General features: G+C 41.6%; 1 protein-coding gene across 1 annotated transcript in view; it reads left to right on the forward strand.

Annotated features, from left to right (window-relative positions):
- LOC143298028 (uncharacterized) overlaps positions 1 to 15,000 on the forward strand; it is a 104,826-nt gene that overhangs the window by 848 nt on the left and 88,978 nt on the right. The window contains exon 2 of the mRNA XM_076610688.1: positions 10,601 to 10,782. Coding sequence (XP_076466803.1) covers positions 10,607 to 10,782 — 176 coding nt within the window. The 5' untranslated portion in view covers positions 10,601 to 10,606. The remainder of the gene's footprint in view (positions 1 to 10,600; positions 10,783 to 15,000) is intronic.

The following is a 15,000-nucleotide window of genomic DNA, read 5'->3' on the forward strand; positions in this document are numbered from 1 at the left end:
ACAGACATAAGTAAAAACATAAATGACATATGATTATTGCAAAGGCATGGGTGAGGAAAGTAAAATGAAACTTAACTGTACAGCCACTGACACGCACACACACACACACACACACACACATACACACCCATGCACACAAGAAGGAGCAAACATACACAACTCAAACAGTAGCCTTGGGCTCTTAATAAGTTAATTGCATGATTCTTCTTCTTCTTCTTCTTTGTTCATGGGCTGTAACTCCCACGTTTACTCGTATGTACATGAGTGGGCTTTTACGTGTTTGACAGTTTTTACCCTGCCATGCAGGCAGCCATACTCTGTTTTTGGGGGTGTGCATGCTGGGTATGTTCTTGTTTCCATAACCCACCGAATGCTGACATGGATTAAGGATCTTTAACGTGCGTATTTGATCTGCTTGCGTATATATATAATTATTATACACAAAGGGAGTTCAGGCACTAGCAGGTTTGCACATATGTTGACCTGGGAGATCGGAAAAATCTCCACCCTTTATCCACCAGGCGTTACTAGTATTACTGAGATTCCAACCCGGGACCCTCAGATTGGAAGTCCAGCGCTTTAACCATTCGGCTATTGTGCCAATCAAATTGCATGATAATATATATATGTACACAATAAGCAAACACACCCTGTGTTTTGGGTTAGTGTTGAGTTCTTGTGAAGGATGGTAATAATCTGATATAGTTTTGTTTTTATCTTGTTGTATAGGTCCAAAATTACTGGTACCAGTTCAACTGCTTTTTAAATTATTTTTATTTATTTTTTTTTTTTAATGTATTTTAGTGTGTTACTGTTAGTTTCATCATGGGATGTGTGTGTATGTGTGAGTGTTTTTTGCATGTGTATGCATGTATGTGTGTGTCACTGTGTGTGTGTTTGTGTATGGATTCTTTTCTGCTTTAAATAATTTGAGTTAAGTTGGAGGAAGAAATAAACCAAACCAAACCAAAACAACAGCAAAAAAACCAACAAAAAACAAACACACAAACAAAAAACAAACAAAAAGAAAAGCAACAACAACAAAAAAACAACAAAAGAAAATAAGACTAAATCAAAAAGAAACAACAAAATAACCAAACAAAAACAAACAACAAACAAACAAAACCAGAGGAAGAAACAGATGCATACTTTTATTTCTCATATGTGTAGTGTGTGTGTGTGTGTGTGTGTGTGTGTGTGTGTGCATAGCATAGTACATTTAAAACGAACAAGCCTCTGTGTGTTTGTGTGTGTGTGCGCGCCCGCATGTGCACATGCATGCATGTGCTGATTTTTAATCCCAGCTATTACTTTCATTTATTATTCCATGATTTTTATTCTGATCTATTACTTTCAAAGAGAGAAAGAGAGAGAGAGAGAGAGATGAATGATGCCTGACAGCAGACAGCAGGAAAAACCAAGGACCTGTTTCAGACATAAATGATGATTTGATTGGTGAAGGGCACAAGCCAGAATTGGCGTGTGGGAAAAATAGTCTGCCAGTCAGTATATTTTCTCAGAAACTGAGAAAGTGATTGAAATTATAGTCTTGTAAAATCCAGTCAGTTGTCTACAGCTCTCTCTCTCTCTCTCTCTCTCTCTCTCTCTCTCTCTCTCTCTCTCTCTGTGTGTGTGTGTGTGTGTGTGTGTGTACATGGTGTGTGTGTGTTTAATGCATGTTTTTTTTCTGGAATCTCTCAGACCACTTATCTATAAGGCAAAACCTTGTTTTCTTTGTATGTTAATTGTTACATAATCTAATATGGATATTGCTCAATAACACTGTAAAACATCTCTTTTTGTTTGTATATTTAACACCAGCAACAGCAATAGCTGCAGTTACAAAACTTGGATCATTTGCAAGATAACTACAACAAAGCATTTAGAAATAGTTGTTGACATTAGTACAATTTATTATTTCTTTAGAACATTGAATAACATGTGGACTAATAGTCACAGGTGAGAGACAGAGACTCAGAGAGAGAGACAGAGAGGGAGAGACAGAGAGCGAGAGAGAGAGAGAGAGAGAGAGAGAGAAACTAAGAAAGTAATCTCTTGCAGAGTATCAGCACACATAACATTCATCTGCCACTGCATTTCTTGAGCTGCACTGCCCGGAACTGCAGTCACTGGACAGAGAAGACAAAAGAAACAAACCAAAAACAAATCTTTTTTCTTTTTCCATTGTTGTGAAGCCACTTGCAACTCATGATTCAAAAAGGAAGAAAAAAGAAATAAATCCAAGCTGAAATCTGCAGCTTCAGAGGGCAGGGGAGGGGGTGGGGGTGGGTGGGGGGGCACTTAAAGTTGCAAGTCTTACTGTGTAAACCTTGTTTTTTTTCTCTCTTCTGTTGCTATCAGTTCAGTGAAAATGAGGAAGACGATTCTTTTTTAAAAAATTTTTAAAATCAAATTACGCAGTGGAACAACATGTGAAAATCAATAATGTATTACTTTTTAATGTTTGAAAGAACAGGAGGATCAAGAAGAGAGAGAGAGAACTCGAACTCGAACTCGAACTCAAATAGTTCAAGAGAGAGAGAGAGAGAGAGAGAGAGAGGTGGGGGGTGGGGGGGCTGGGAGGCATGTAGCAGAGAAATGACATTACATTTTTTTTTTAATTTAAAAAGAACAATGACAGTGCAGTAGCTTTAAATACACACACTATTCAAAGGATGGTACTTAAAGCAGTATTTGCAAGTTTGGTAATAAGGCCTGGAGGGATGGGTCATGTCATTGTTCATAGTGGACTTCCTGTTATTTTATGTAAACTGCAGGGCAGTCAAGATGTCATCAGTAATGATTGTTTTACCATTGCCATGATAGAGAACCAATCAACATGGGCTTTCCATATATGATATCTATCTATCTATCTATCTATATCTATCTATCTATCTATCTATCTCTCTCTCTCTCTCTCTCTCTCTCTCTATATATATATATATATATATATATATATTCATGTTGAAAGTTTCAGTTTCCAGGAGGCATCAAACTAATGTATGCAGATTCACACACACACACACACACACACACACACACACACACACACACACACTTTAGAATTACGTTTGATGGATTTGATTTTACCAGGGTATCAATTGAGTTAAGCACTCTTAAGTTATAGCAGTTATGCTTTTTCCCCTCCCAACAAGCCTTGGATAATAGTGCAGAATGTCTTGATGAAGTACATCTCTACTCCCTTGGCAAAGAGGGCTTTTGGACAGTCAGTGTCGGTATGGTCCCCAAAGGCCAGCTAGTTCACAAGGTTGCAGCACTATGACAGTATGAGTAAGGGCCAGTGCAATCTTGCCTCCTGGTCTTAGAGTCATAGTCCTACACAAAAGACTAAGCTATAGAAGGATTCCCATTGCAGTGGAGAAACCATTGATAACTTTGCTGTAAGCCCAGTTGTAAGCTTATGTCAGTCTCTGATATAAGCCGAGTGTTGAGTCCAGCTATGTCAGTAATGTAATTTACAAAGCCTAAAGAGTTTGCAAGCCACATGTATACTCTTCTGACTGGCTGTAGTTATATTTAATTTCAACATGTTGATCTTGACGAAGCACTGCAATATTTCCATTTTACAAAAGTTGTACTGGTTAGATGTGAGGGAAAATGTAGAGCCAATATGTATGTAATTGATAACTGTTTATAAGTTTACCAAATCCAAGATTGGTTATTTCAGTTATTTGTAGATTAAAAGCATACTGAGGAAGAGTTTGTCTTGAGATGACAAAATATCATACTCATTTGAAATGTTGAATGAATTCTTGTCATCAGTGAAGGCAGGTATGGATAATTGTTGATACGAATAGCTGCTTGGAATTGTGGAAAGAGTGGGCTTTCCCACTGTGCATTAACTTGTTAATAATGTAAAAATACCCAGATCCTCTCTTTAAAGAAAAGAGAGAGAGAGAGAGAGAGAGAGAGAAAAAAGAACTACCACTTCTGCACCACTTAGCGATTGCTGTGTGTTTAAAAGACTATCGATAAGGAAGAGTGGTGTTATCGGTTTTTAGGAAGAGTGGTTTTATCAGTTTTGGTATCAGTTACTGAGTTAGACTTGTCTGAATGGAAGGTTGCTGTTTGCTGAGGCGTGGTCGTGTTTTGAGCATCCACAAGACTCTGTAGACTTTACTAATGGCAGTGATCTTGAGTTGCCTTCACCACTGTATCACGACATGTATGCTGATGCCCTTTCTTTTTCAGTTGTCTGAATCGATGTTTACTTTTCAAAGCCCATTAAGGTTTCGCTGCTTTTTGTCTGTAGTTTGCATTTGGGGGTGCCAGGCTGACTTTTATTTGCTCACCACTGTTTTATTGAGGGAAACCATGGGAGAGGGACAGAATGTTATCGGGAGATTGACTCATTCGTGATGTGATGTACTGGTCTTTTTTTTTTTTTTCCTTTGTCGCTGTATCAGAAACCTGATGATTGTTGGCATGTGTCCAGTGTGTGTGTGTGTGTGTGTGTGTGTGTGTGTGTCTCCAACTTCAGTTGCTTTGCCCGTTCTTTCAATAAATGTTGGGGTATTTTATTTATCACACTGTTTATTTGTTGTTGTTTTTTTTTGCTTTTTTGTTTGTTTGTTTGTTTTTTTCTTTTCTTTTCTTTTCTCAACATCTAAATTCTAACATCTCTTTAGAACAGACTGACAAAGAGGGTTGGGTCAGGAGAGAGAGAGAGAGAGATTTTGACGCTTTGACATTTAATGTCATTGGCCATGAGGTCCTTATGACATGGGTGAATGTGTCAACATACTTTCATTGCATAACAAAATATTAGAAGAAACAAATGAAAATGGTGAAAACAAATATTGAAACAAAACAAAGTTCTTTCCTTGAAGAAAAACGGTTAACTATGTTCTTTTATCTATCAATGCAACAGATTCCAACACTAGCTTCAAACCTGTCGGACAATGTTTGTATCTGTAGGGATTTTCGCCTAATCTTCAAAGCTTCTAAAATAAGTTATGCCACCAAGATTATCACCTCTTGATATTCTGATGTCACCATGCTAAAGAGATCCTTTCTTTTTGCAAATTCTTTATTATATATAAAAAACAAACAACCCCCCCCAAAAAAAACAACAACAACAACACACACTTATTTCTCAAATCATCATAATATTTACAAACTCAGCATGAATTTCATCATCAGCTGTGGAGTTACACTAAGGACATGGAGAATTTGAAAGAATTTGAAAATGAAACAGAAGGGTTAAACCAACAGATGGGCAGAATTAATTGAGGTTGGTTGTGTGATACCATGACTCAGATTAAAACAAATTTGGTAAATGGATGGATAGATTGGATAGCTTACATGTGTTTTATTGTGTGTGAATAGTATAGAATAGAAATTTGAATACTTTTTATTGTCGTAAAACCTTAAAGTTTATAAGACACAATGAAACATAAACATGAGCATATTAAGAAGAGAAATATTCATGAACAAATTTCACCAGCCTTGGCTGTATTTCTGTTGTGAGGATCAGTTCACTAGGCTTTGCATTTGGACGACATATATCGATTAGGAATCTGTGTCTAAGTATTGTACTTTACACAATTGTCTAAAAGGTGAATCTCATCTTCTAAACTGTTACAAGTATCACACAGTCTTTGTTCTTTCTGTGTATTTTTATATCTTCCCTGTTCGATTTGTAAGTCATGGGCGCTGATTTGCAACATGGTCAGTGCTTTCCTGTGTTGTGTATTTGCTGTATTCTTTAAACACGGTTCAATTTTATAATTTGTCACAGCGTTCTTGTACAATTCTAATTTAGATGAACTGTCATGTTTCTGTTTCCAAAATTTTATATATATTCATTTTCAAGCTTCTTGGATATAGCATACTTTAATCTTTTAACACTAAAAGTGAACTGATTTTTCCAAACATGATCTAATCCAGTGCTAGTTAATACATTTCTTATGAAAAGTAGCCATTGGTTTGACGATACATGCATTTATATGTTGTGTACACAAGTGAATTTTGAGGAAGCTCTAAAATGTGTATCCAATAGCCAATAACTTGACATATTATTTTGTGTGTGTGTGTGTGTGTGTGTGTGTGTGTTGTGGTGTGTGTGTGTGTGTGTGTGTGTGTGTGTGTGTGTGTGTGTGTGTGTGATTTTGTTTAATGCCCCGCCACACATATTGGTGATTGTAGACATTTTGTTTAAGTATTAATTTTCACATTTGAATGTTTTGGTTTAAAATATAAGGTAGGAAAGGAGGGGAGTTGAATGGTGACTGGGGGGAACCAGGTAGAATGAGAGAGGAATCAAAGAAAAGTATCTTTAGATGAATATTTGAGTATAAAACAAAATTACTAGAGAATTTATAAAAAAAGTCATTGATGATTGATTCAACAAGAGAAACAACTGGTAATGAATGATAAAGGTAAAAAAAAACTTCAATGTTCCCAGTGACTTGTGATGACACAGTTCTGTGCAGGTAAGGCTGTGTGTGTGTGTGTGTGTGTGTGTGTGTGTGTGTGTGTGAGAGAGAGAGAGAGAGAGAGAGAGAGAGAGAGAGAGTGTGTTTGGTGATGGTTAAGAGTACTTAACATTGTTGTTACCATTAATTTGGATTTGTTTTGATACTTTCTTCTCTGTGTGTAATTCTCCTTCATTCACACGTGCACACATAACCTCACTTCTTGATCATTGTGTTGAATATAAAGCTCTGAGAGAACAATTTGCAAAAGATATTCAAAATTTGAATAACACAGGAAATATTCGCAGTCAGTTGATGCTAACAGGTGATGTACAAACAAGATTAGGAAAATTTGTTTATGAATGCTGTTCCAGTTAATGATGTTAATTATTTAAAATAGTAAGTTGATTATGTATCTGTTTATTTATTTACCTATGCACAGTATCATATGACATTAGAATTTATTCTAGTCCATTCTATTCTGTCCTGTTCTATTCTGTTCACACACAGACAAAGACACACGCAAACACAGATATACACACACAGACACACACACAGAGACACATACGTGTGTGCACACACACACACACACACACACGCACACACACACACACGCACACACACACACGCACACACACACACACACACACATACATACATACATACATACACATGCAGAGTGACTGAAAAAGGAGGAAAGACTACTTCCGGTTTTGTTTACTGTACACGCATATGATAATATATATACTGGGTTAGCAGGCATCACATCACAGTGGACGCAAATACAAACATTTTTATGATGATGGAACCTAAAATCATGTGTCTGTGGACTTGGCTCTGCCTGTCATCAGTTTCTAAACATGATTAACTCCAGGATTTAGAAAAAAAATCCTCATGTGAAGGAGATAGAATACACTCTCTTGGTAAATAGATTGCCAAACATAACTCTTAAAATAAAATAAAAAAGACAAAAAAAAGAGAAGAAGAATAAAATGAGTACAGATAAATTACTGGCATGGACTCAATGGAGAGTATTTTCCTGTCTCATCACAGACTGGGCTTCGAATACCAGGCCAACAAAGGGACAGGATTCATTGCACATGTTTTTGTGTGTGTGTGTGTGTGTGTGTGTGCACGCGCGCGCGCGTCTATATGTGTGTGTGTTTAGTTTTTATTTTCCATTTTATCTTCCGTGAGTTCTGTGGCATGTCTCATTCCCGGCCTTATTCCAGGAACAAATGAAGGAAAACGAACAAAAACCCCCCAACAAAAACGAGAAAAAACAACAACAGACGGTCAAGTTGGCAGGTGTTGTGTTACTCCACTTTGCTGTCGTGATAACATTAGAAACCAGTTGTCATGGACAGCCAGAGTTTCTGTTGTCAGCTACACCCCACAGTGGCAGTAATGTGATACATTTTTTTATATAAAATTGCCGAGTGAAATTGATTGGGTGTTCACCAAGTGGTAGAAACATGATACATTTTTTTTCTTCTTCTTTAAATCGCCCAGTGAAATTTGTGGAGTGTGAAGCATTAGCCTTGTAGTAACAAACATGTCTGCCTTAGGAAGTGAGAGAATCTGAATGCACTGGTTTGATCCCGACACACTCAGCAGTGTTTTCTCCCCCTGCACTAGACCTGGAGTGGTGGTCTGGGTGCTGGTCATTGGTTTAAATAATCTTTAATTATTCAACAATACACATGATTACAATGCAATGAATGACAAAAGAGCAACAACAAGCTTAAAGCTTATACTGTGCTCACAACGTTGCACTTCAATTTTATCATGACGGCTGATGAACCATATTATGACTTGTATCAAATAACATTCATAAACAGTAAGTAATGAAATAATGAAATAAAACAAATAAACAAACAGTACATAATATAGTAAAATAATGCTAATATCAATATTAACATGAGATTAAATTTATTATCACCAGAGTAATTGGCCTAATAGAAGAAAAACACGAAGAAGAAAATTTAGAAGAATGGTGGTCATTCAGATGAAACGATAAACCGAGGTTCCGTATGGAGCATGCACTTAGCGCATGTAAAAGAACTGATGGCAACAAATTCTGTAGAAAAAATCCACTTTGGTAGGAAAACAAATTCATACAAGCAGTGGTGATATCAGTCTCATTGTATTTGTAGCCACGCACTCTCCCTGGGGAGAGCAGCCCAAATTTCACACAGAGAAATCTGTCGTGAGAAAAGAGTAATGCAAAACAATACAATGCAATGCAGTGCAATGCAGTGCAATACAATGCAATACAATACATTACAATAGAATACACAGTGAAATACAACTATACTTTTTCTTATCTAAACACACACACCCCACCCCCCTCAAAAAAAAAAAAAAAGGGAAAGAAGGAGAAAGTCCAGATTTTTGGAGCAGAAGACAGACAATGAATTATCAAAGGCAGAGTTCAGAAAGGCACTGTCCTGAAACAAGTAGTAGGGTGAAATTTTCTGTCCTAAAAAACAAAACAAAAAACATTAAAGATGAGAGAGAGAGGGAGAGAGAGAGATTTTAAAACGACCAGTTCTTAAGAAATTTGTATTGTTTAGGAAAAACGTGGAGGAATGGATTGTAGAGAATGAAACTGGAACAGAGAAAAAGGAACCCTTGAATTGTTCATTTTTTCTTCTTCTTCTTTCTTTCTTTTTTCAAAGATTTTTTTTTCTTTTAAGAACAGTATGGATGTTTGATTTTTGCACTGCAGCAGTTTGCATCTTGATTAGAAACGGTAACTGATATGAAAATGCTCATGTGTTAGAAACAGATTTGTATTGTTTGCTGAAAAAAACTGCAAGGAATGGTATTGTATTTGAATAAAATTTGTATTTCTCTTTTTCATCACAACATATTTCTCTGTGTTGTTACACTGAGAGCGCCACCCTTTTTTTTCCCTGCATGAATTTTATTTATTTTATTTTATTTTTGTTCCTATCAAATTGGATTTTTCTACAGAATTTAGCCAAGAACAACCCTTTTGTTGCCGTTGGTTCTTTTATGCGTGCTAAGTGCATGCTGCACATGGAACCTCGCTTTATCATCTCATCTGAATGGTGGAGAGTGGAACCAGAATAGAGAAGGAAAGATTCCATTGACAGATTTATAAAGACGCTCTTTTAAAAAAAAATATTTCTCTATCTTTCTTTATCAGTTTCTGTTTTAAACTTAAAAAAAAAAAAATTAAGAACAGTGTACTTGTTTGATTTTTTGCATTGCAGCAGCTAGCATCTTTGTTGGACACCATAATTGATATATGAGCGGTTGTTTGAATGGCTGGTTGGCCATTAGCTAAGCTGGCACTTGTATGTGTTGCATGTATATATATGTATAGGAAACCATAAAATCAGCACATTCTTCTTCTTCTTCTTCTTCATTCGTGGGCTGCAACTCCCATGTTCACTCGTATACATGTACACAAGTGGGCTTTTACATGTTTGACCTTTTTTACTTTGCCATGTAGGCAGCCATACTCAGTTTTGGGGGGTACATCAGCATATCATCTGAGGCAGCTGAAGAATGCGTGGAAAACAATAATGATCTCACTTAAACAAAACTGTCAAACAATTTGTTGACAGCAAAGGAAAACAAAAACTGTCTGTGCAGACCTTGCAAAAGACTTGTAGCATAGTACTATGCTATCTGTACTGTTTGAATAAGTAATAATCACACTGAACCGAAACTGTCAAATATTATTTCTTGCTGTGTAACAAAAGAACACAACAGTTTGGGAACATACAGACTTGCGGTGTATGCCTGTGTTGTGTGGAAACAATCTCAGTGATTCTCACTAAACAGAAACTGTCAAACATAATTTTTGTTGACAGTAAAACAAAACAAACTGTGCAGGCACTTGTGAACAGACCTGTAGAGTGCTGCTAGTATTTGGTTGAAATGTGGTTGCAGGGTTATGTTTGTAAGTTGTCAATTAAAAGTGTTTAATAAATGCTTGTGTACAGCACAACTGAGCATGTTTTTTTCTTGGAAAGGCACTCTACAAATTATTGTTGCTGTTGCTGCTGCTGCTGCTGTTGTTTATTTTTTATTTATATATATATATATTTTTTTTTATCTCATCATTATCATCATCAGTATTATGATGATGATTATTATTACACCTCTACTGTGTTCTGCTGTGTCAGGAAGCCATGAGCAGCACCAAGGGAGACAGCAGTGGGCTGCTGCAGTCGCTAGCGGTGGTGTCTGCTGGCGGGTCTGGGGGGTCCTCTTCTTCCTCCTCTTCCTCCTCCGCCGCCACTGCTTCTGGCACCAGCAAGGCGCTGTCCACCACCAACTGGTTCACCACCGAGATCCAGCAGATGATGTGAGTACCGTACCCTCTCTCTCATCTTTCTCAAATATGCTGTGAGTGTCCCTCTTCTGTCACTTTTAAAAACGATGTTAGTACCCTCTCTCATCACTCTTAAAAATGCTGTGAGTAACCTCTGTCATCACTGTTAAAAACAGTGATAGTGCTGTCTGTCCTGAGTACCCTGTGTCATCACCCTCAAAAATTCTGTGAGTACCTTCTCTCATCACTCTTAGAAATTCTGTGAATGCTCTCTTTTATCACTCTTAAAAACGATGGTAGTACCCTCTGTCATGAGTACCCTGTATCGTCACTCTGAAATTTGCTGCGAGTACCCATTGTCATCACTTAGTTGTCATGGCCTGGCTTCGCTAACGAAGATCTAGGAAGGGCGTTGTCCACGTCTGATGCAGGCACGCTCATGGCTGACAAGGCCAATGCGGGAAAAGCAGAGTCGGCCGCAGCGGTTGCAAGGGAAAGTCTGGTCTGGGTTCGCGGCTGCAGCGTCGTGGTTCTTCCTCCTTCTGCGTTTGTCCTCAAGGCTGGCCCTGCGGTTGTTTTCGAAGGAGGAGACAGCTTGGTGGATGGTGCGTCGCCAGGTCTCTCGATCAGCGGCTACTGCGGACCACTGGCGATGGTCAATGTGACAGGCACCGAGAGCTTTCTTCAAGGAGTCTTTGTATCTCTTCTTGGGTGCTCCTCTGTCATGGTGGCCAGTGGACAGTTCGCCATACAGCGCGATCTTGGGTAGGCGGTGGTCCTCCATCCTGGACACGTGCCCTGCCCAACGTAGCTGGGTCTTTAGCAGCACTGCCTTGATGCTGATAGTCTTTGCCTGCTCCAGGACCTCGACATTTGTGATGTAGTCACTCCAGTGGATGCTGAGGATGGTGCGAAGGCAGCGCTGGTGGAAGCGATCAAGCAGTTGTATGTGGTGCCGGTAGGTGACCCAGGTTTCGGAGCCATACAACAGGGTGGGCAGTACAACAGCTCTGTACACGCTGATCTTTGTGTCTTTCTTCAGGTGTTTGTTGTTCCACACTCTCTTGTACAGCCTGCCGAATGCGCTGTTTGCCTTTGCAAGTCTGTTGTCGATCTCCTTGTCGATCTTGGCGTCAGACGAGATGGTGCAGCCTAGGTAGCTGAACTGGTGGACCGACTTCAGCTCTGTCTCACCGATGTTGATGTGAGGAGCGTGGAATTCTTCCTGTGGGGCAGGCTGGTGGAGAACTTCCGTCTTTTTCAGACTGACTTCTAGGCCGAAGAGCTGCGCAGCCTCTGCGAAGCAGGACGTTATACGCTGCAGGGCCGCTTCTGTATGGGCGACGAGGGCAGCATCGTCGGCAAACAGAAGCTCTCTGATGAGTTGCTCCAGTGTCTTGGTGTGGGCCTGTAGCCGCCTCAGGTTGAATAGGCTGCCATCAGTGCGGTATCTGATGAAGATACCGTCGTCGTCGCCAAGATCTTCAGTGGCCTGTTGGAGCATCATGCTGAAGAAGATCGTGAAGAGGGTCGGCGCGAGGACACAACCTTGTTTCACTCCATTTCCAATTGGGAAGGGCTCCGAAAGGTCGTTGCTGTGTCTGACCTGTCCACGCTGTTCCTCATGTAGTTGGATGACCATGCTGAGGAATTTTGGGGGGCATCCTAGACGTTTCATGATCTCCCACAGACCTTTTCTGCTCACGGTGTCGAAAGCTTTCGTGAGATCGACGAATGTCGCATACAGTCCTTTGTTCTGTTCCCGACATTTTTCTTGTAGCTGTCTGAGAACGAAGACCATGTCAGTAGTGCCTCTGTTGGCTCTAAAGCCACACTGACTCTCTGGGAGATGTTCTTCGGCGATAGTAGGCACCAGCCGATTTAGGAGGACTCTGGCGAGGATCTTGCCTGCCATGGAGAGCAGAGTTATCCCCCTGTAGTTGGAGCAGTCCGACTTTTCTCCCTTGTTTTTATACAGGGTGATGATGACTGCGTCACGGAGGTCCTGTGGTAGTTTGCCTTGCTCCCAGCAGCAGACAAAGAGGTTGTGGAGTTTGGAGTGTAGTGCTGGGCCTCCATTCTTCCACGCCTCCGGCGGAATTCCGTCAACCCCTGCTGCCTTGCCACATTTCAGCTGTTCAATGGCCTTGACAGTCTCTTCTAGGGTTGGTAGCTCGTCCAGTTGTAATTTCACTGGCTGTTGTGGGATGCGGAGAATTGCCGAGGCTTGAACCGTGCGGTTGGCGCTGAAGAGGGCCTGGAAATGTTCCGACCACCTGTTCAGGATCGACGTCTTGTCTGTGAAGAGCACCTGGCCGTCTGCACTGCGCAAAGGACTCTGGACCTGGTATGAGGGACCGTACACCGCCTTCAAGGCTTCGTATAAGCCCCGGTAGTCACCAGTGTCTGCACAAAGCTGAGCCCTCTCTGCCAGGTTGGTCCACCACCCATTTTGAATCTCACAAAGCTTGCGCTGGAGGTTGCTGCATATGAGCCGGAAGGTTGCTTTCTTCACCGGACAAGACGGTTGTGCAAGGTGAGCCTGGTGGGCTGATCTCTTCTTCGCCAGCAATTCTTGGATCTCCTGGTTGTTTTCGTCAAACCAGTCCTTGTTCTTTTTCGACGAGAACCCTAGGACTTCTTCAGAGGACTGCAGGATGGCTGATTTCAGCTGTGCCCATAGTGCTTCTGGAGAGGGGTCTGTGGGGCAACTGGGGTCTTCAAGTTTGTCCTGAAGCTTCGCCTGAAATTCAGCTTTCACTTCAGCTGACTGAAAGTTGCCGACCTGGAATTTCTTCCTAGGAGCTCCTCCTTTCTTTGGTTTGGGCTTGAAGTGGAGCCTGAGCTTGCTGCGGACGAGGCGGTGGTCAGTATGACACTCCGCGCTGGGCATCACTCGGGTGTGTAGGACGTCTCGTACGTCTCTCTGGCGCATCAGGATGTAATCAATGAGGTGCCAATGTTTGGACCGAGGATGCATCCACGTTGTCTTCAGGCTGTCCTTCTGCTGGAAAATGGTGTTGGTGATGGTAAACTGCTGCTCTGCACAGAACTCGAGAAGAAGGCGCCCATTGTCGTTGCAATTACCAACGCCATGCTTGCCAAGGACTCCTTTCCAGGCTTCTGAATCTTGGCCAACTCTGGCATTGAAGTCGCCAAGGATGATGACCTTGTCGTCAGCAGGGGTGTTCTGAACGAGGTTGCGCAGATCAGTGTAAAACTTGACCTTTTCTGTGGGGTCCGCTTGGAGGGTTGGAGCGTACACGCTGAACAGAGTGGCATGCTGTTTGTTCCGTAGTGGGAGGCGCATGGACATAATTCGGTCTGAGTGTCCTGTTGGCAGGTTTTCAAGCTTGGAGGCAATGGTGCTCCTGACCATAAAGCCTACGCCATAGAGGCGTCTCTCGGTCTCTGGCTTGCCTGACCAGTAGAGGGTGTACCCAGCGCCGTGTTCCTGGAGGCTGCCTTTCCCTGCAAAGCGGACTTCGCTGACGGCAGCAATGTCAATGTTCAGTCTCTGAAGTTCGTGTGCGACTAGAGCGGAACGCCTTTCTGGGTGGTTGCTGTCTGCAGAGTCACGCATGGTTCGGATGTTCCAGCATGCTACCTTTAGTCCTTTTGCACCTAATTGTGAGGCAGGTGCCGGCCTTTTCTTCTCTATTGTTGTTCGACCGCGTTTGGAGATGCCCGTTGACCGCGGCTAGCCAACTGGGGGGTATGGAGATGAGCATTTGTTTGGACCACCTTTTCTAGGCCCCTCTCCGTGTGGAGCAAGCAGTGCTGTCCCTAGAAAAGGCTGCTTGGTCGTTCAGGGTGCTGCCGAGTGATGCTGTCACCTCCGGGTCAACAATCAGGCGACCAATATCCTGAACCGCCTGCATGCAGGATTGGAACTGCGGCTTCCAGTGACATCTTCCACCTGCCGTTTTCGCCCCTTTCCCATCGCTACAGGGCTTGGAATAGTTGGTGGCACGGACGTGGACGTGTCCTTCAAGCCTGCGCAATGGAATTTTTAGGTGGAGTGCAGTGTGCGCAGTACTGGCCCCACCCTTTACACCCGTGGTTCATCTGCCATAGCCTAGCAAGCTGGGACGGTGACAGTGAGGTCCTCAGGTCGTAGGTTTTATATCAGACTGTCCTTGTCCTAGCCTCTGGCTCAAAAACCTTCCTCGGAGGCACGGGGGCGCGGCTACTGAAAGTCGGGACATGGCCATGGACCCAGGGTCAATGCATGTCGAGACTGTCCTGCAT

Source organism: Babylonia areolata, chromosome 23, assembly GCF_041734735.1.
Source record: "Babylonia areolata isolate BAREFJ2019XMU chromosome 23, ASM4173473v1, whole genome shotgun sequence".
NCBI lineage: Eukaryota > Metazoa > Mollusca > Gastropoda > Neogastropoda > Buccinidae > Babylonia > Babylonia areolata.